The 22,793-nt window shown below is 31.8% G+C and overlaps 1 protein-coding gene across 12 annotated transcripts in view; it reads right to left on the minus strand.

Moving 5' to 3' along the window:
• LOC140055028 (kinesin-like protein KIF13A) overlaps positions 1 to 22,793 on the minus strand; it is a 64,155-nt gene that overhangs the window by 19,533 nt on the left and 21,829 nt on the right. For 6 of the 12 annotated variants that reach the window (XM_072100234.1, XM_072100181.1, XM_072100225.1 and 3 more), the window contains 27 exons: positions 22,598 to 22,710; positions 22,112 to 22,223; positions 21,020 to 21,172; positions 20,656 to 20,715; positions 20,319 to 20,429; positions 19,874 to 20,008; positions 19,276 to 19,415; positions 18,386 to 18,501; positions 17,672 to 17,770; positions 16,986 to 17,223; positions 16,295 to 16,457; positions 15,682 to 15,822; positions 14,187 to 14,240; positions 12,244 to 12,288; positions 10,753 to 10,893; positions 10,344 to 10,505; positions 9,568 to 9,756; positions 8,943 to 9,109; positions 8,586 to 8,718; positions 8,193 to 8,436; positions 7,762 to 7,812; positions 5,468 to 5,653; positions 4,456 to 4,580; positions 3,504 to 3,719; positions 2,893 to 2,946; positions 2,436 to 2,657; positions 1,997 to 2,059 (listed from right to left, as the gene is read on the minus strand). In XM_072100234.1, the coding sequence (XP_071956335.1) occupies positions 1,997 to 2,059; positions 2,436 to 2,657; positions 2,893 to 2,946; positions 3,504 to 3,719; positions 4,456 to 4,580; positions 5,468 to 5,653; positions 7,762 to 7,812; positions 8,193 to 8,436; positions 8,586 to 8,718; positions 8,943 to 9,109; positions 9,568 to 9,756; positions 10,344 to 10,505; positions 10,753 to 10,893; positions 12,244 to 12,288; positions 14,187 to 14,240; positions 15,682 to 15,822; positions 16,295 to 16,457; positions 16,986 to 17,223; positions 17,672 to 17,770; positions 18,386 to 18,501; positions 19,276 to 19,415; positions 19,874 to 20,008; positions 20,319 to 20,429; positions 20,656 to 20,715; positions 21,020 to 21,172; positions 22,112 to 22,223; positions 22,598 to 22,710 (3,633 nt within the window). The remainder of the gene's footprint in view (positions 1 to 1,996; positions 2,060 to 2,435; positions 2,658 to 2,892; positions 2,947 to 3,503; positions 3,720 to 4,455; positions 4,581 to 5,467; positions 5,654 to 7,761; positions 7,813 to 8,192; positions 8,437 to 8,585; positions 8,719 to 8,942; positions 9,110 to 9,567; positions 9,757 to 10,343; positions 10,506 to 10,752; positions 10,894 to 12,243; positions 12,289 to 14,186; positions 14,241 to 15,681; positions 15,823 to 16,294; positions 16,458 to 16,985; positions 17,224 to 17,671; positions 17,771 to 18,385; positions 18,502 to 19,275; positions 19,416 to 19,873; positions 20,009 to 20,318; positions 20,430 to 20,655; positions 20,716 to 21,019; positions 21,173 to 22,111; positions 22,224 to 22,597; positions 22,711 to 22,793) is intronic. The other 6 variants (XM_072100268.1, XM_072100208.1, XM_072100217.1 and 3 more) reach the window with 5 other exon arrangements.

Raw genomic sequence — 22,793 nt, forward strand, 5'->3', positions numbered from 1 at the left:
GTATAGCAAGTGTCACAATAATAATAAAGCATTCAACTTTGCTCTGTAAAATTACAATATCTAGTGTAACACACTTGAACCTGTGGGGACATCTCTTGAAAGTGAAAGATTTCCCATAACAGACTGTCATTCACAATTTTTTTATTATCTATATTCTGTATAGAATTAATGCATAACGGTTCCTTCATAGGGGGTTCTAGATGGCCCCCAAATGTTAAATTATGTGATGGTGCTATGCAATCATATGTCTGTCTGGGAACTGGGAAACCTGATACCATTATTAAAAAAGTTTTATATGTTGTTCTATATGTCAATTTTATATTGTAAATCAATTGTATGTATGAAATATGTATATCATGTTTTTGTTATTATTAACACAGCAGTATAGAGTCATCTTACATACATAATAATATATATATGAAATCCAGTATTACACACACTAAAATCACTTTCTATCCGGGTACTGGGATACTTGATACCATTATTAAGTTTTATATGTTGTTCTATATATGTCAATAATTTATTAAATTGTAAATCATATTAAATTAATGATAATGTATGTATATAAAAAGGATATCATGTTTTTGTTATTATAACACAGCAGTATAGAATTATCTTACAAACATAATAATATATGTATGAAATTCTATACATTATATGTAATATCTGTATCACTATATGACAAAGTGTACATTATGATAATCAAGTAGTTATACCATGCGAGTTTTCGACAGCTTTAATACAATGTTTAGTTAGCAAGTTAAGAAAATATTAAAATGTCATAAACAGAATCAAGGTCTTGCATTGAAATTAAAATCCATAGGGAGCACTTAGCAAAAATAATATTTCTATGTTGCTATTAAAACTATATTGCTATCAAAGTACTTTTTTAGGTAGCTGTATGTAATATAGGAGAAGCGGGAGAGAGTGACAGTTGTTATTAATCTCTCATATTTACTAAAATTACAGTCTGCTTTTATCTCTCATATTGGCTAAAACAGTGCATACATTAATCTCTCATATTGACTAAAACAGTCTGTATTCATCTCAAATAGAGAGAACATAATTATTGGCTAAAATAGAGGAAATAATGTATTCAAAAATGTGCGTCACTTTAACTTCATTTTTTTTTCATTTGCATTTTGGGAAAGAGCAAATAACATTGTGAGCTTAAGACTTTGCAGTGTGACAATAATAGATCATCAGTAATAGTCTGCAATTGTACTTCTCCGCATTTGCATTTACCAACACAAGATCACAGGAATTAGGAACGGACTATGCGCTCAAGACTGGAGAAAATGGCAGCAAGAGAGGTGGTGACTATGATGAGCACACCAACAGAGAATGAGCATACTGATTGACTCCTAACTCTTTGTACATCATGATCCACATTTTTTTCTAAAGACAAGTAAATGAAGGTAATGATCTTGCCAAAGCTAGATGCCACTGACTGGGTATGAACTCAGCCCTGGTCTTTGAGTTCCCTACAACTGTGCCATCTTGATCTTATGTAAAAATATCCCTGAACCAACTACTTCCAAAGTCCTATACTCAAGATGTGTTCAGAGGTACATTCAATTACTGTGAAATCTTAATGTATACAATATGTATCCAATGAACGAAAGCTTTGTAAGTTCCCTTCAACATGCTACCCAGAAGAAAATGAAAGAAAAAAAAACACAAACAGCAGAACTCCTCAAATATTTGCAGTACTGTTTCGTCATTTGTGAACCCAATTTAATTTAATCCAGGCCTTTGAAAAAGATAGTTTTACACACTCGCTCAATAGAAATAGATAACCTTATCTTTAAGTCCAAGGGATTCCAAATTCTATTTTACCATTATAAAAACACATTAGGAATATCAGAATTTCTGGAAGGGAGATTTTATTTAAATTATAATAATGAAAGAGGTAATTGAGGGCCTTACTTGTCAAGTGTATTGAGGAGTTCTACTGTACTGTTTACTAGAATCAATCAATGCCTATAGTACTCACCCTAAATTCATTGTCAAAGCTTTCAGACCGTGACATGTCATAGGTTGAAGACATGGCAGCTTGCTGTCAACAAAAATACAAAGTCAAGCTAATTAAGTAATATGTTATAATTATTCGCTATTGAAAAAATGTGTAAATAATGTTTTAATGGAAGCAGAAAAACTTTAAACCACCCAGTGATAATGTTGATATGACTAATAATGTGAAAAAATAAAGAAAATAAAACTTTAGTAAAAAAGTTGCCAAAACTAGAAACTGAAATAAAAATATTTTGCTTGATACTTGCTCCCTTGCATATGAGACATTCAGAATCGTACAATCCTAAACTTTTTACATATTTGTTTCTCTTACAAAATGGTGGACCTTTCAATCACAATTAAAAAATAACTACAGTACTGCGCATACAAAAAACTATAGCCAAAATAACTATAATACTCACATGTATATTAGGTACGCTAGCAGTTTTCCGAACTAATTTTCCCTGAGCTGAGAGTTTCTCCTTGATGATAACCTCTTGTCTCAGTCGATCCAATGCAAGTATACTCTCCACTGCAGATACTCCTTTGGTATATTTTTCAATGTAGGATTCCCCTTCTTTGTTCTCAGCACCTGTGGCTGCCATCATGGCCAGGGTCTCCCTGTCTTCTGGATCTTCAAGGGCCTAGTAAATACAAAGAAACTTAAGCTTGGTCTACACTATCAAATTAGTTTGACAGAAAAAAGTGTGATGTGCCCAAATATGGTAGTTGTATATGACATCATTGTGTCCATATATGGGCATATCACAATTTGTTTGATAGTGTAGACAGAGCTTTGTACAAGTCCATGTTATTTTGTTGTCATCCTAATATACCAGTCAATAACACAAGTACATGAGTATCATGAAAGAAACTTACCTTTGGAATGTTTGCGACTATTTCATAAGTAACACCGGAAGAACGATGCGTTTCCTATTAAAACAAATGGAATGGATTTTAAATTTTACTAGCAACTTTATATAGTGGGTTCTAAAAGACAAAAGCATTAGTAAAAAAAACAAAACATATATGATCACAATTGCAACCCATTCCACAAAAGAATGCTAAAGATTAAAACGAACACATTAATGAACTAGTTATACTAATTATAATGTGATCATTATCGAATAATTTTCTTTTGCATGAAATTTATCTTAAAGATTAGAGCTCATTTGTTATTATAAACTAAAAAAACTTAATTAACATACAGGCTTAATGTGGTGGTCAGATCATATTTTTAGAGTCCTGATTTAAATAAATTGGTTGGTTATTGGCTTGAACTAATGGTTTGGTAGTGAATTCCAGTCATTTACAACTCTAACTTAAATAATTATCAGATAGTATATACTAAATAAATTCCTGTCCTTTGGATCGCCTCATGAAAATATAATTTCATCTTTCACCTAATGAAATTATTTGTACCATCGCACTCGTAAACATTTATTATTTGTATACTATTTTGGTGGTGCAATACTAGTACTATTTCTTACCACTTTAGATATTTTGCGTTTCAAGGTGGATGCAAGACTTTGTTTCTTGTACACATTTACACATATGCGTTTACGTAGCACGAGTTCCATCATGGCTGGATGACTTAGTTGAACTATGACCTTGATTATCAGGTAGATACGCTCATCTTGTGAAGTCACTCTGTTCAGATATGCTGAGTCATGTATAGATGAATCCCATGATGCAATAGCACACACCTGTTTATGGATATGGAAAAGACAAGTTATGTATTACAATATTAAAGTATATTATTTTTGTTTATGATTTGGACAGTACAATATTAGTACCTGTTATGCTTTATACCTTTTAATTGAATGAACATACTGCTTTTTCCTTTTTAATAAATTTTAATATAACAAAATATTTCTTTTTGATAGATATTTAATTGTTCACATGTTAATAAGATTATTCTTCAAAATCTTAAAAACACAGTTATACCTATCACATGGAAAAATACGGAGATGACATGTCAGTCAACAAAATTATTAAGTGAACACTCATAAATACTGGAAACATTCAATAAGTTTCTACTGTAAAACCTGTTTTTATCTCCTTTTCTGTATAATAAATTAATTTTGACTTAATATGTACAGATCTATGCTTCTTGTAACTTCTGACCTCACTTGTTCAATTGGCATTATGCTAGAGAGGATTATTAGGTAATTGAAGTGTTTGTCAGATCGACAACCACAACTATGCATAATAAATGCAAAGAGATACACTTCACATATACTGTGATACATTAGTACTAATGCATTCCATGTGACCAACAATCATCCAATCAAATGGCAGGAATTAATTTAGATGTTATGTAATACTAAAACTGAAATGGACCAAATACTTAACATTCTATCTGTGCTGTATTTCTTAGTTCTACTCCACAAGCATTATATTAATTTTTTATTTAGTTTATAAATACATGTATCTACTTACATCTTTTTCATTGTATTTAACTATTGGTAGACTGATCATTTTAGCCCCATGTTCCTTTGGTAATATTGAGTTGAAAGCAGCAGCACAAAAGGTTTCCATCGAGTCATAAGCACCCATATCATCAGCTGAAAAACAAACACAAAATAATGAATGCACATAATTAAGTAACAAGTGTAAGATTGAGCAAAGGAATGAGACTCATGCTTTAAATAAGGTTTAAGTTTAAGACTCTGTCCTTAAAGCTCTGTCTACACTATCAAACTAGTTTAAAAAAAAGTGTGATGTGCCCAAATATGGTAGTGATATTACATCAACACATCTATTATGAGCACATCAAATTTGTTGTCAGTTTGATAGTGTAGACAAGGCTTTAAAGATGCATCCTCAAACTTCTATTATGAATCATTTTCCATACAGTTTCAATAATCATTAAATAGAAAAAGCATTTTCTGGATAATTACAATATATATTCTGTAATAACTGTCTAGACATTAAATCTTGTTTTTGTGAATATGTCAATGTGACAATACAATAACAACTGTGTTTATACTAGATGGAGAAAATTGTTATTGACACTTGGTTACAAAAATACAACACTAAAAAAAAAAATAATAAATTTAGCTTTTAGGAATTGAAAGTAATAATTGGCAAAATGCAGAAAGACAGAGGACATGTTATTTAATATCTAAGCAAGTTCCGTCAGAGCTTCTGCAGATGGATTTATGAATGAATTGAGGCCATCATCACTTTTAATCAGGCTTATACCTACACGACCTTCAACAAAATACTATGGACAATCTCAATCAGGAAAGCTGAATCACTCACCACATTCAAAGAACTCGTCAAATCACACCTTTTTAATTTGCACTTTCCTCATTCCTCTTTTACTAATATTTTCTATTTATTGTTCAGCGCTTAGAAACGACCTGCATTTTATGCTATATTAAATTGACCATTATTATTAATATTACAATTTTGTGAGATCACTACGGTCAGATAGCTTGAGACTTACTATTTAAGTCAAGGAAGAGTACAGGCACATGAGTTTCCATGCCAGCTGGTGGATGCCAGCTGGCCACAGCACCTGGAATGCCACTACCATGAGCCGGCACCAACACGGCATTACGCTCTTCCGTTAATGATACCCATTGGTTGATTAAACTTGCTTCCCTTTCCATGTCTTGCTCGGTTTTTCCAGCTGAAAAGAGAGGGAATTATATTTCAAGACATTTCAAAATTGTTTACACTTTTCTACATTGACTAAATTTAGAAATCGTTCATATTACATCACACTTTTGTTTATCTTTTTACATTGTATTTTATAAATGGTAATAAACAATTTTGTTTTAATAATCACATTTTTTGTAAAAGATAATAAAAACTAGATGACATTTTTTTTAAACATTTTTCTTTTTTCCAGTAAAGAAGCATGACACTTTAGATTTTCTTTTCATCTCGCTGCTGAGTTAATTGTATTGCTGACAATAGACAGTATGATATAACTTAACAATGATAATTTAGCACATTAGAGCTTTTGGCTATATATTTTCTTGATGAAAGAATTTCTAAAAATAAGATATATCATTTTACATACAAAAAGAAGCTAATATGGCTGTTATATGATAGTATACACATCTACAATATTGAGATTTAAATGGGCAATAATGAGTACTGACATATATTAATATTATATTCTGATAAAAAACACATTATATGAATGAACTGTATGAAAAAATCATTATAACCTAAATGCAAAACACATATCCAATACCAAAAATTAATTGGCAATATCGGATAACCAACAGGAATAAGATTGATTTTCTTGTTATGATGCTATAGGTAGAGCAATGACCGAGTAAGGATTTGAACCTAAAACCTTGGTAGTATGTTAACCACTACTATATATAGCTTTAGCAACTCCACCACTTAGTATTTTTTATCTATTTATTATGATAATTACAAATAGATCAATTATTATCATCAATTGAAAAAAAGAAAAACAATATTTAGGAAAAAATTTAGTTAAACACTGATTTTCTAACTGTTGATAACCATGAATTAATTAACCAAAAAATTGATATTATTAAAAACTTGAAAAATTGTATTCATCTAATGATTATGATATCAATGTGACCTCCTCTATCTTTATTATCGTTCACTTTGACTACATTTCTAAGCTCATGGTTGCAAAATCTGAATCAGAAAAAAAATTACTCCTCCACAATGTAAGTCATACATTGTGATGAAGCACTAAACATTAATGCCCAGTACCATCATGTGTTTTTAGATATATATTCTGCATTAGTTAGGATGATTATACATACATGTAAATGTGATGTACAGTAGTTGTTATTATTCTACATGTATGATTATGATAAATTTATGACATTGTTTTAGTATATAATTGGCACAAAGCTTCTTTAATAATTTGAGGCAACGAAAGGCATTTACAAGTTCTAAACACCTTAGGCTTTTATTACGGATTTTATTAGGATTATACCAGATGCAATTAGTATAACAAAATGGCTACCCAGAAATGTTGGTTAGAAAGAGGTATATAAACAATATAGAAATAGGTCTCAAGACAGAAAGAGGTTACAACATTGAAAGAGGTCGCAGAGCATAGACAGAGGTCACAACAAAGAAAGAAGTTACAACATAGAAAGAGTTCACAACATAGAAAGAGGTTACAACACAGAAGGTTACAACATAGAAAGAGGTCAAAACACAGAAAGAGTTCACAACATAGAAAGAGGTTACAACACAGAAGGTTACAACATAGAAAGAGGTCAAAACACAGAAAGAGGTCACAACATAGAAAGAGGTCACAACACAGAAAGAGGTCACAACATAGAAGGTTACAACATAGAAAGAGGTCACAACATAGAAAGAGGTCACAGAGCATAGACAGAGGTCACAACATAGAAAGAAGTTACAACATAGAAAGAAGTTACAACATAGAAATAAGTTAGAACGCAGGAGGTTACAACATAGAAAGAGGTCACAACACAGAAAGAGGTCACAACATAGAAAGAGGTCACAGCACAGAAAGAAGTCACAACAAGGTCACAATACAGAATGACTTTTAAAATGCATAACAAAGAGGTCAAGGCACATAGAAAGGTCATAGCATTGAAAGAGGTCACAAAATAGAAATGTCATTAAATAAAACGACATCATAACATTAGTGTATTATGATACACACATGGAAACATGAATAGCATACATGAGAATTTGTTAATTTTGGACATGAAACCTTTAATAAATCTATATTATTTGCATGTTGTGTTTCAAGTATCACTTTACCAACTTTGCGGCGACGACGTTTCTTTTCCTGTATAAGTCTTCGAATAAACTCTGTAAATTTATGTTTACTATGGTTATTTCTAGAACAATAGATTGTTATGTGTAAACACATAACTAATAAAAGTTTGGCACAATTGGCTTCTAAGCAAGCACATGTGTTACACTTTTACATTTTTAACAGTATTACTAAACATTTAAAAGTACAGTATATATAAAGTATACACACTCAAAATCAAAATATATTTAAACAATAAAAATCATTAATTGATAAAAGCTACAACAAATCATAAACAATCAATCAATAACACTTAGTTTCCATCATAACAAACATAAAACACATAATGATGGCACATTTACAATAACACAAAGAGCAAACCTTGAAAAAAGTCAACCTAAACACATTTTGCTGTATCTTGTATAGATATACATACCTTTTTTGTTGATGATTTTATGTATTTGTTCATCTAAGTGTTCTCGTCGTTTCATCAGTGCCTCCGACCACCTGTCTCTAAGTTTATTCAAATCACCATCTTGATAGCTGTCCAACGCTTTTTGTAATTTTGATCGGTTAGTAATACTACCTATGGATACTGCTGTGATAGCCTCGCATATTATGGGTAGTGTTCCAGAATTCTGTACTGGTTGTACCCAAACTTTCACTCTCCTAGACTGACCCTAAAAACAGATTGATAAGAAATGAGGCAACAACTACATTTGTTTTAAGATTACAAACACTGTCCATAGATACAATGCTGATTGAGTCAGTACTGTTTGTGTGTATGAAGTATAGTTTTATAACTTGGTAATTGCAATATACTAATTACCTGTCTAAGTTGGAAGACACCACCTGATAGGATATCTGGTCTTTGTGTGCACTCAACCGAAACATAATCACCCTGTTCATTTAATTCCTGAATCTCAACCCACATCTCTACTTTGTGTGTAAGTTCTTTCCATCTAATTAAAAAAAAAGAAATAGAACTTGGAAGAGTTAATTGTGAATGAAGAATTTGGGAGTGTAAAGGTAGGCTTAGGTAGGCTTACAGTATGTGACCTTTCAACTGAGTGGCGTTTCTTTCAGTTCCACATCGAAAATAAGCCCACTAGAATCTATCCAGGGAATAAAACTGTGATGCCCAAATAGTCACTTTCAGAATAAATTAAACGAAAAAAGTCTCTACCTGTCAGCTAAAGATCTTGACTTCGCATGGATATTTTCCATTTGCCAGCCTGCATTGCTTCCAGAGAAAACTTCCGTTCCTGAGCTGCGATGGCCCCAGACTTCAACGGCTAACGATCCCTCCAGTGCATGCTCTACAAACTCCTCAGATACATTGACTGTAAACTCCTAAAATAAATGAAATAACCTTATATATAAGTAGTATTTTTCTAATGCTTGGTTCACACTAGCAACGCAACATAACACAACGAAAGAAAATGCCCTTCCCATAATTGTGTTTTCCCCCGCCTGCATGAAATCAAACTTGCTATGTTTGCAGGATTGTTGCGTCGTTGGTTCCCACTTGTGATTATGCAATACAGCACTTTACTTTACTTTACGTCGATACGTCGTTGCCTTGCGTCCTAGTGGGAACCACGCTTAAATAATTCACCCGAATTGCTCTACATATCCTTGCAGTGTAAATATCTGTACATACTCTATTTGCCCAATTGTTGTAGTTGTTCCAGTCAACATTTTGAAAGGTGTAAACAAAAATTAGAAAGAAAAGAAATTTGCACCGCTCTTTTGCCTTTTTCTTCTAACACTCCTGTTCAGTATCCGATTTAAAATGTTAAACATCTTACCCTAGTGTGGTTAAACTTGACCTTGCGTTGTGAATCTTTTGATCTTCTACGTGGAAGTACAAAATCGTCAGTGTCTGGTCCAATCAATGGTGGTACAACCATCGGACCATCCTGACCCCAAAATGTATACTGGCAGAATACAAAATGGGCTAAGCTAAGAGGAAGTTCTGAGGCATTCACTATTTTTATCTGTAAATGTCAAATGAAATTATTAGTTAATTATTAGTCTAATCTAATGAATACCAAAATAGAAATGAGAAAAGTTATTTTAAATTTATGACTACAGATAAGTCATCTGGAGATTGTGGCTTCAAGTAAAACCATCAGATCAAGAGGAACAATGAAAAAGAAAGGACTTGCAACGACCTAAAGATCAAAGGACAATTTGATGCACCAATCTATGCTGAAGCACTACTACCTAAAAAATATATTTGAAACCAATGTCATCAGGAGGGAGCTTAACGGCGCATACACACAGTATGATTTTGTTTATTTTTGTAAAATTATAGGTGGTGTGCATGGTGGCAAAAGACATTGTACCAGTGACCTGAGATTTGTTCTCTTCTCTACGGTATTGAGTACATGTCCATGAAATTTACGACTTGGTGTAAATGCTAAAAATGTTTTTATAAGATTTTGTATAAATTACAAGGGTAAGTTAAGTTGTTAAAGCACAAAGGCAGGATGAAGGGTTGAAGAAGTTGGATAATTGAAAGAGGAACATGGCAATCCTTCAAAAGAAGAAAGCTGAATATGTAATGAAAACTATTACTTACCCGACAGCATAGTGGCGCTCCAACAGCTAGTCCTTCAACTTCATTTTCTCCAACCACCTCAAATCCACTCTCACTCTCATTACTACCTAGAGGTTCCACATCTGGTTTCTCATATACTGGAGGGTTGATTCTTTGTAATTCTACATGTAATCTACCAGCAACCTATAAACAAATAAAAATTATACAGTTTAATAGGGTAAATTTCCATTTCACTGCACACCACCAGGTGTGGTGTTGTGCAGCATGGTAGAGCTATCCAGATCGAGGGTTATCTTGCAGACTAGTTCCTTATCTAGATTACAGTTAACTGATTTTACAGTAAATAAAAGCAGAAAATCCACAACTTGTCCAAGCTGGATTTGCAAACAAGTTGTCCAAACTATTATTAGGCAACTGAGTTCAAACTGACCTCTCCTTGTTGGTTGATGATTGGTGCTGGATACTCTAACTTGACATCATGAAACAGTACTTCAAGGAATATATTGGCAACGCCAATTAGATTATGGTTTTCTTGATATTCATAAAATGGATCCACTTTGTCTTCATCATCCTAAAAAATAAATGAGTAGGTTTCAAAAATTAAGACTCTAACTTTGGTGATAACAGTTGAACTCATCCTTGATACAATTAAGGGACATATTAGCACATTTGACAATACTGTACTTATTAATGCAACTATATCATTTTGTCTTGCATTAGGAGTCCATAAAACATGATTGCATTTTGCTATTATCTAAGCATGGTGCACATGTATGTATCTATGCATGTTAAACAAGTAGTGGAGCTATTTAGCTTTGTGGCTAACATGCTTGCCTTCCAATCCCAAGGTCCAGTGTTCAATCCTGACCAAGTGCCAAAATTATAACAATTCTTTCAACTCCACTAAGCCTCAAATGAGACTTAGTTTATAAGCAAGGTAACTTATAAAACAGTATACATCCTGTAATTGGAGAGTTAAAACTGCCATAGGATTCCATAATTATGTATTTTAAATAATCATTTTATAGCCCAATACCTACTGTAGTATCCCTCTAAACTGGTACAATATTTAAAATCGTAGATCAGCATGCAACATTAACACAACTACTCTAACACAAAAATACATATTCAATTGAAAGTGTCAAGCTCTAATATGTTTTTCACAATGTTACAAACTCTCCCCACCACTTATACCATATCGTATTACATACAGATATGCAATATCCTTATTAACACCACATTAAATTACATGTATTTGTGCTTGAATATCACCCATGCACAAACCAAGTGGATGGTCTAGTGTAGAGAAATAGTTCCATGCTTCTAATACGGTATGTTACACCAGGTATTACTATTAAAATGTATTCAGAACATTTTAAATGGCATTATTTGAATAGTATGTATTTGTATTTTGTATTTGCACAGCCAGGGAATAACATTTGATCTGATCCTCTGTGGTTAAATATAGTTGAATTGAAAAAACGAATTCAATTTTAAAATTGTACTTAATCTGTATAAACTATTCCAACTGCAGTATTAGAAAATTATTACTTTTTTACTTTTTATTTATTTATTTATATTTTTTTTTTAATTTAAACTTTACTTCTTAAATAAATAATTCTGTTTGTGTGTGCTGCAGCATTTTAGTAGATCATGCAAATGTTATGAATGAATATTACATATGTAGTGCCATGGTATGGGAGTACATGCGTCCTATAAAATACAGTGTTAAATCTAGTACATATATACACCATCTACAACAGTCACTAATAATTCATTGACATTAGTACTTCTGTAAAAATGAATTAATCTAAAGTAATATATAATAATAATAATAACAATACTCCATGCATCTTATAAAGTAAAATAACTAATATACTGTACAGGCATATACAAGCATAACTGGGAACATTTATATCACCTCAATTTGTTCCGACAAATTAGCTCGCGATGAAAACAATGAGTCCTGAACAGCAAATAAGTTAAAGAAAAGAAAACTGTTATAACAAATTAATAATTAATAAAAAGAGAACTCAATCAAAAATAATTAGAGAAATAAAATATAAAAAAAAAATTTTGCTATGAAATCAATTACAAAACATTTTAAACTAGAACAGCATGCAAGTTTTCAATTGGTAAGACATTGTGAAACTTCATTTCAAGTTTAAAACCATTTTTTCCCTGTAATTTATTCAGCAATAACATAATGATCAGAGTGCATGGGTTCACCATTATTAGTTTGATTAAAGTGTTAAGCTCTGCCTACACTATCAAACTTTATGTGAAAAAAAAAATGTGCCCATTATGAAAATGATGATTTCATGACTACCATATTTGGGCATATCACTACCATATTTGGGTACATCCCACTTTTTTTATCAAACTAGTTTGATAGTATAGAAAGAGCTTTAGTTTAGCAAGTCAGTGCACTAATGTAACTTATAGTGAACAGTATTAATATCTGCTATCAATAATAAAGTGCACAAACGTGTCTTATTAGGAGACTTACTAAAGCATGACCAAACCCAATTTTTTAATACATCTAAACATAGAGGGAACTATTAGGAAAATCAAAATGCCAGCTGCCTTCTAAAGTATTTTTTGCACTGTTAACTAACCTTTTTAATTAAACATGGTATTACCCTAAAATACAGTAGTAAATGTTTACACTATTGATGTGTGTTTTTGTATATCTTAAACAATTAGGACAAATTGCGAGGGACGAGAGGTCACTCGAAATTATGGGAAACTCCCACAATCATTGGGAGACTTTAGAGGTTAGTTCACCACAATTACAGCTTTTGTTACTACTCAAAACCTGAAATGAAGATAATGACAGAAAAGCAACCTGGAGTAGATAACTTGTTATACATTTTTTGATGATGTGCAGAGACATTTATATATTAACTTGGTGAACTGGGTGAACTGGCTCAACTACAGTGATTTAGTTTACTTAGGTTGATCCTGGTTTCCGAAATGTTCATTTTTTACTACTGAAAAGGACCAAATAAATAATGTAATGAAATAATAAGAATAACAACTAAAGTATTACCTAAAATTCTTGATTTAACGAGGTAATTTTCAACAAGTAAATAATCACAAAACTACACTTAACTACCATAATAAAACATAGATAGACTCACCAAAACAACAAAAAACAAAAATGACTCACTAACTATTAAGCATGCTAATCTACTCTTCCACCTCAAAGCATTAATAACTATTCTAAGAAAAATTTATCACTAATCCAGTAATTTTATATAATATAGTTACACAGCAAAAGAATATTTACTCTAATCAAACACTAAAAGCTACTAATACTATATCATTTAAAAATTGATCAATCCAAATAAGTATAATAAATTATTATTAATTCAAAACTATAAATAGAAATTAATTTCAGCAAAGCAAATTACCCAAAACTAATCAAAGACTAAAATATAATTATCTAATTAATCTAGCACATAATACTACGTCTACTACCACTTTTCTAAAGCAATCAATTTTTCTCAGCAAAGCAATTATTAACTTTTTTTTTTAAATGGGGTCTTATTAGGCTGCAACAAATCTCATAACAGCACGCATGCAGAAAATAACTGCTCTGTATAAAACAGAAAGTCTTATTTCATAGCATGTTCAGTTTTGCATTTCATTACCATGTGGAGTAAAAAAGAAATGAATGAATTGTTTCCTTTTTTAATTTATGGACAAATCACTATATTAACCAAATATTAGGAAAAATAGCTATCCATCTGGTTAAAAGCAAAAAGAACAACAATAAGAAAACAAAAAGAACTTTATTTCAAATCAAGCACAAAAAAAAAGAAAAAAAAAACAGAACAGGAAGGTTAGTTCAAAGTTCACCTGAGATTCAAAGAACGACATCTTGCGTAAGGGATGCATTATACCATCCTCTTCCTAAAATGTAAAAATGATTCACGAATATTAAATACATAGAGTGAATGACTTAATTGGCCAATGATTTCATGAATATGCATTAGTGCGAACCTTATGAATATTAATAAGTAATGAGTATATAAAGGGGATGCACCTCTTTAGAAATGATTCATGAATATTAAGTTAAATAGTAAATGAGTTATTGTTATTGGCCAAAGTTCAGATGAATATGCATTTAGCATGTGAAAAACATGAATATGTATTAGATAATTTGCAATAGATAATTTGTGAATTATTAGTACGTATAATCTGTTATATAAGACAATATGAATTTTGTAATTAATGTTATTATTTATTTGTATTCATCTATTCTTTACTTGTTTATATTTATTTTATTTACATATATTTTGTATGTTATTGTAAGGTTATGAGAGCGATTGTGCTTGTAATTAATCTTTGCAAGGACCAAATAAATCTGAATCTGTTTCTATACAATTAAGATTTTGTTGAAAATGAACATCAAGCTCACTATGGTATTTTTGTCAAATTAATAAGGGAAATATAAACCAAATTTGAAGGAACCGATATTTAATGTCAGCAGTAAGTATCTGCAAATGTCTATGTAATATGTAAAGGTGTAAATAATAATTTAAAACCTGAAGTTTGTCTTATAACCAGGAATATACAGTAATATTGTGATATGAAAATGATAAGATATTAATAAAAAAATTAGTAAATTTTAATAATACATAATATAATAATCTAAAAAAAAAAACAAATGAAATTTAGATTAATAAATGTATTTATTAAACTGAAAATACAAAATAGAGAAAGTGATCAAACAGTATGGAAACAAATTTAACGACTTGCAAAAACAGTTATGAAAAATATGACTTTTATAAACCGTTTTTTTGTATAAACTGCTTTTTAAATATCTAAACCTGCTGAAAGCAGCATTCTGATAGCTTCCCAAAACCATGACAAATTCTGAATTATATATCTAGACACAGAATGTTGGTTTTAGCCTTCCTGGGAGATTAAGTATTTCTGCTTCATAGAGTGGTGTTCTCATAGTGTGGTGTATAGTACAAAGATCAAATGGCTGAGCGGATAAGGTAGGGGCGCTATTTATCCTAAAGAGCCATCAGCATGGGTTTGAGGTCGACTCATTTCTAGTTCTGGTAGTGGAAGTCTTCTCGCATAAGGATTAATAAACCATAGGTCCAGTATACACGGTTTGTCCATGTGTACTTTATAAATAAACCTAGTTGATCATCATTAGTGTCGAGTGGATACCTCTGTGTGGATGGTATTACCACCTATTTGATAGGACATCAATTAATTTACTATCAGTAATCCTTGATCATGTTCCTAAAGATTTAAATAAAAATTAAAAGAAAGTCCCTAAAAACTTTACATAAATTTTCTTTTTTTTGTTGTATTTTATCTGAAATAACATTACCTTGTGGTATTTTTCTTTCTTTTCTCCATATAACTCTCTCATGTCTACAATCTTATTTTCTAGTTTCTCAACAGACCATACTTGTGTTCCTCTTCCCTTTCTCTTTACTTTGATGGCAGGTTCACTAACTAAAACACCTCTCTAAAATTGTAGATAAAAAAGGTTAAACATTTTTTAAGTTTCAGTGCCACAAGAAATTAAGTGGTGCAGTGGTCACAACATAAAGGGAACAATTTCCTGGATTGTCAAAGGCCTGTCAAAAAATGATCACGAGCGATCATTCATAACAGTGCATAAAAAATATATTGAGGTTCCCGTATATTATGAATGGGGAATTGGTTATGTCTTTAATGTACATACAGAAATAAGCTTTAATTGGTATATGGGCGAAAAGTTTCATATTTTATTTCACATGTTAGGCTACTGTATGTCTATGATTATATCTGCAGGTGCTTAGCGAAAAAAATGTAATTCCAATACAGTGTGCTTTCCCATGGAAGCCATGGTTCTCTAAAATTGATGAAGATCTTAAAAGTCTGAACTACTTCCCTCACTCTTCCTACCTCACGAACTATAGTCTATCATCGTCAACATATGTAAATGTAAAATAAACCTTTCTATTTGGCGTAAGATTTGCAGCAGGTATTTGTAAAGTAACATGGAATTCTGTTTGTTTCGTCATTTCTTCACTTAAGAAGTTAGCTTCTCTTGCTAATGCGTTTGCCTTCAAAACATCTTCTTTTAGTTTAGCTAGACACTGTTTGAATTCATCCTCTCTGTAGAAAATACAACAAGTTTAAAATACAGTATAATCAATCTTTTGTCATTTCCTATTCAGAGACACCCCTATAACAAGGACACTTTGCCTAAAAGAAACGAGGGGAAATACAGCTGCAGGTATATCTTAACAATATTTATTGCTGTCCTAAGTATCGTAGTACTGGTGGATCAAAAAAAATTGAACGTACAAAAGTAAAAAATAATATAAGTATAGTCAACAAATAGTTATTAGGACACCACTATCAGTTGAGCCAATTGTCAATCTTTCATAATTTTTATATCTCAGCTGGGCTGTTTTCAATGTACCTTTTTCTATTCCAGTATTTAAGTATACTACAAAAAATAGATGAAATGGTTGGAAAGTAGATGAACGTCATCATTATGAACATTGGCTGCACATAACAGTATCTACAATTTCATTATGGTATTGTGAAATCTTTTTACTATTACCGCAATTTCTAGAATTTCTTGTAATTTTGAAACTTTAATGCTACATTGTGATATTACTAATTGCAAAAAATTACCTAGCATCTGCCCATCTGTCCTCCATTGATGAGTTAGCCTCACTTCCTCCTTCACTACTGCTAGGGCTGCTACACCTCTCAAGGCTTGAGCTATCTTCTGATCTATGTACTTTGGGCTGTAGTTGTTTTCTTAAGCTTTCTAACTGTTGTTCGTACATCTGACGCTGTTTTTCTAAGGCACCATCTTTATCTTTTTTGTGTTGATCTTCTAGAAGTGTCATAGCTGCTTGAATGGGGTCTATCAGTGGATAATTTTAACAAACAGAATTGAAAATTTATAAAGTATTCCATAATAAAATGGACTTTAAAACTATCAATTCGTAATATTTCTTCCAGCAATAACATTAGTAAACTTAATCAAGTTTGCGGGACCTAACCAGGTACCCATTTTATACCCATATATTTGTGATTATTTGCCATGTCAACTTTTAAACAACAATAAATAGTATTGCTTTGATTTAAGTGGTTGTTTTCATTTTCCCCAACAAAAAGAATATCTTAATAGTTGATGTGTTTTTCCAATACATAAAAACCCTGCATCTCTATCAACTTTCAATGTTGGTCTCATACCTTATTTAAAACTGTTCTTAATTCTATGGATAGATAAGGCGACCTCAGTAGTTTGCATTTCACAATTCTCATACATTTTGACTACTTATAAATTGGCGAATTCTAATATACATTACCATTCTCTAGTTCCTGCATCATGACCTCATTCTGAGCATAATTGAAGTCATACTGAGTATTCTTTGTCTCAGGTTCTGGTGTGCTGCCACCACTTGATCCTATTATTGAAAGATAATTTGCATACAGGTGGTTAACATAGATGAATCAATATATTCATTCATTATTCAAGATTTATTTTTAATTTACTGTGTATGTTACATAGTTGTTTATAGTATGTATGAATATTAACTCAGTGTGTGTAGTAAAAAATGTAGTTAACCCATTGTCTTTTTAACCTTATATAGCGCACACTTCTATAACTCATAATAAATGGCACAAATTTACACTGTCATAATATTGGTTGAAATAAAAAGTATTTTATAAACTGATTTAAGATGTTCAAAATTATTTCAATTTCATGGTTTAGCCAGGTCAGCAAAATAACTGCTAATTTGAAGCAAAATAAAAATGCACAAAACCAGTATAACAGCAATAGCAATGATTTTCATTATGGAGGCCCTAACATACTTTTTAATCAGTTATTCCTCTCAGTGAAAACAGGCCCTAAGGCTCTGTCTACACTATCAAACTAATTTGACAAAAAAGTGTGATGTGCCCAAATATGGGCAAATCACATTTTTTTGTTACAAAAAGTTTGATAGTGTAAACATAGCCCAAATCTAAATTCAGTTAGCTTACACTGTAAACACTATAAATGTCACCTTTAAACTTACCTACACCAGGAGATCGTGGACAGTTAATACGGAAGAAATGGTTGTTACCCCACAGTATTCTGTCACCATGCCGTAAGGCTGTCCTTTTCTTTATTATCACCCCATTCACACAGGTTCTGAAGTTATAAATAATAATAAATAATAAAATATTATATTAATTATAGGTAAAATCATCACTGGCTGTAAGTTCCTAAATATCTCAGATATTCTAATTAATAATTACACCAGTGAAGGAATCTTTTATGTCCATAGATGTCTGGCTTTGGTATTTTAACCAAATTGCAGCAAATGGGTCTGTACAGAGGGGAGGCTGCTCCCACATTAGTAAGTATCCTACAACATAATCCTTACATACAATAGTACACCATGATGTAATCCTTATGTCTATAGATGGCTGGCTTTGACATTGGCATTTCTGACCTGAATGCAACATATTGCATTTAATTGATTTATTCTCATTTGACAAGGGCACACTATTGTTTATTATAAATCATTGGCTTTCCAGCTTGCAGTTTTTAATATGAGATATGATAAATATATTACTGAATAGATATTGCACAAGACCACAATATTTTATACAAACTAGTATAACATATGCTATATTATATTATTTAGTAAAGTATATCATGGAAAAACCTATCTAACCTGTATAAATATTGTTATCACAGAAAAAAGATAAATATTTTTTTCTGTGATTGAATAAACGGATTCTTTCATAAAAATGTACCACCAAATGCAGTCGTTTATTTCAATCATTTGGTATACTCACTGAACAAGTGTATCAACTGTTCATCATCAGAGACTGATGGAAGAATGGAAGGGAATCCAATTATAGCATTTAAGAAGGAATAAGTTTGAGACCTGTCTGTGACATCATGTTTAATAATCACCTTGCATTTTGTAATGGTGTAATAGACACATCCGTATGGTTATGTATGTCAATAATACAATGCTGGGGACTGATTCCTAGGCCACTTAGTTGTATGTCCTGCCCAGGCCTAGTTTCAGGCCTACCAACTAGTGTGTGCTCCTATAGGAGAAAGAAAATACCTCAATTCAGTTATAATATGGGAGACGTTATGACATCAAATTTAGTACTAAATATTCAAGCAGACTTACAAGAATCTATACAATAAGATAGAGTTTGTACCATTGTCCACTATGCAAATGTATGGTATTGAATGAGGTATCAACATGATCAGAATTGTACTAGGAAGGTTTTAAAACTATATTTGAAACTTGCCCTGGGGCTTTTGACCCAAAAAATTTGGAGGGTACAAAAACTGATCCTTTGGGACTTTGTAGTGACCTTTCAGAAAAAAAAAGAATTTTATCAGAATTTTGTGAAAATTGTTATCTGGTGGAATTCTGCTTTTTATCAGCATGTTCTGTGTCACCTTTTGTAAACACAGCCACAGTCACAGTCACAATGTAACCAAATTAGGAATGTATGTTGGATAAAAAATAAACAAATACATTCATTATTACCTTAAGGTAATATACCAAGAGTTCATTGAGCGAAGGGTCAGCATTTAGATTCACCAGGAAACATTTGTTGCGTTCAACTTTGATACCAGAAGCCTGCACAGAGATTCCCATTTGTTCCAAGGCATGTTGCCTCTCCTATTACAAAGCATTAAACAATATATTTAGATTTAATAGGATTCCTTTATGTACTGGAAAACAGTCCTACCTACAGCATAAACATTGTGCGAAAGTTACAATTCAATTGATGATTCTATGTTTCAACACATCAAACAACAAGTAGTACGTTCAAATTACAAGATGGATAAACTACACCAAGTTTATAAAGTTCCATTTGAGGTTTAGAGAGAGGATTAGACACAGATGTAATTAGCTATGACTTTACATCAGGATTGAACCCTAGCAAGCTACACCTCCACGAATCATGAAGCCCTATTTATCATATTACCTTGTGTATTCGTTCTGTTTTTGTTAATTTCTCCTCCCAAGTTACTGTCATATGTTCCATCAATTTTTCCGATTCTTGTAGTCTTTCTTTTAGATGATCTGCCTTTAGACTCTATAAAAGTATTAAAATAATTTTTTTATAATCGGATTTATACAGCTGTGTGCACTTAAAAGGACTATGTGTATATCTTCCAGAAAGTGGGGGTTGGGGGGCTCCTAGTGTTTCAGCCCAGAAGACAGGATCTTGAAATATGCTAATCATGCAATCCTATAGTAATAGTTAGTACGTCATTTTTGTATGATCATTTTAATCATTGAATATGAAGGCTAGTAGTTACCTCTGCTTTCTTTAGTTGTTTTTTAAGCATATCAACCTCTTCTCGTAACTCGCGTATAATCTAAAGTAAAAAACACATATATCATTACAAAAATATTTTTGTTTGATTTCATATTTGGTATAGTAAAGCATGTTTTTTTTTTTTTTTCTTTTGGTAGGAAGCTGAATGCAAGTTCAACACATATTTCCTCTCTAATTTTCTGCAAAAAAGTGTCTTCATTAATAGAGGCATTGATTGACTGCATAAAGATTTCCTAAAATAGTATTCAACTATCAACTATTCTATTCAGGAAACAAAATCATAAACACATATTCATTTCATCTTTAATTATATGAGTCATTTTCCAGTAAATAATAATTGTCACCTTTGCATTTGGATCTTCGTTGATAACGGCATGATTAACGATTCTTTTGGCACGGTCGGCATAACGTAAAGTTGATAATGTCTCTTCATAATTATCGCCTGAGGGGCTAATGGTTGCGATCATAACTGTCTTACTGTTTCCTCCTAAACTGTCCTGCAGGCAAAAGAATATAATGATGCAAAATTCAGGAAAGATAATCTATCACACAGCTATTAAAGGGAATGAATATGTGTTATTTGAAACCACAAAAGCACACTGCAAAACTATTAAAGGTGATTAAAACTTGAGAATACAACAATACAGTTTATAGATTATAGAGTTATAATATCTTCACATTACAAGCTTCTCAATTACAAACACTCTACATTACAATCCCTATTTGTTTATACTGATCATGTATATAAAATGATGTTTTGTGGCAACAGCTGAAATTATTTTCAAACAGTCAAATACAAGTCCTTAGAGAGACATTGTGTTCACTGGGATCTGCCGCCATTGGCTTCCTGAGAAGACTTGATATTAATTTTATTATAAAAATATGAAATTAAAACACGAATAATAAATTTTGTTTATGACAGAGGTGTAGGCAATTAAAGGATTAAATCATTGTTAGTTTAAAACTAGAAATTAGAAATGTCTCTCTACGGCAGCCACAATGTAGTATCTACCATGATAAACTAACTGGCAGTCCTTTATTTTTTAATATTGTACCAAGTTAGATTTATCAATGATATGTGCATTGTGTACACATGGGACCAATGACTTTATATCTTATCCAGAGGACAAGGAATTGAGAGTATTTTGGCTATAGAGGATGCAATAATGGTGAAGATCGGTCTCAAACAAAAGCATCTCACATGCTACTTATAGCTCTAAGGCCCATCCCAAGGACAATTGGGCAATGAAAATATAGCTTGTGCCTATATGGATACAAGAAAAATACTCTCACAATCACATAGTCATATATTATGATACCTCATTATAATGATATCTTATTATGATATCCCAACCCATTAATGATATACCAATATCATGATATACCGATATCATGATCATGATACCCCATATGATGACATTTAGTTGTTATTTTACCTTTAACAGCCATGTGAGTACTGAATCTCTGTATGGAACAAAGTTGCTTTTTCTTTTTCCTGCAGCCTGTTCTGCTAAAGCAGAAATCACCAAGCCTAGAGTTGTTAGTGATCTAAAAAGGAAGTCCAAAAAGTTATTGTTTAGGTACAAATAATTTATTGTTAATTATGCTGACAGAATACGAGATTTAAATGTTACATCATCACATGATATTTGATGAATGTTATACTGTCAAAGGTCTAAAAGCAGGACATAAAGTAACTCAAGATTTTATATTTGTAAATTTATTATTACATATTTGTGGCGCCATACTATGATTGCCATTGGGATTATTTTGTTTCTATAATCAGCACTCTACTACAACCAGAATTGTCTTTCTTTTGCAGTATACACCAATGTTACCAGGATGTACGACACCTCTTTTACTAACAAAATTGGTTTCAACAAAAGGGGCTTTATATAAAAAATGGACGTAGATCATTTTACCTGTTAATGTTGCTTCCCTCCTTAAGACGATCTCCTGTTGACCCAGTCTTTGACACCCTCTCACTACCTGCAAGATCCACCAGGCTTATCTTGCTTACCTTTTCGCCAGATACCTAATGATAAATAATATACATACATATAAAAATTAAGCTATATAATAATGCAGTACCAGTGTTGTCAAAACGAGTGTGTTTGA

This window comes from Antedon mediterranea, chromosome 1 (assembly GCF_964355755.1).
Source record: "Antedon mediterranea chromosome 1, ecAntMedi1.1, whole genome shotgun sequence".
In the NCBI taxonomy this organism is placed as follows: Eukaryota; Metazoa; Echinodermata; class Crinoidea; order Comatulida; family Antedonidae; genus Antedon; species Antedon mediterranea.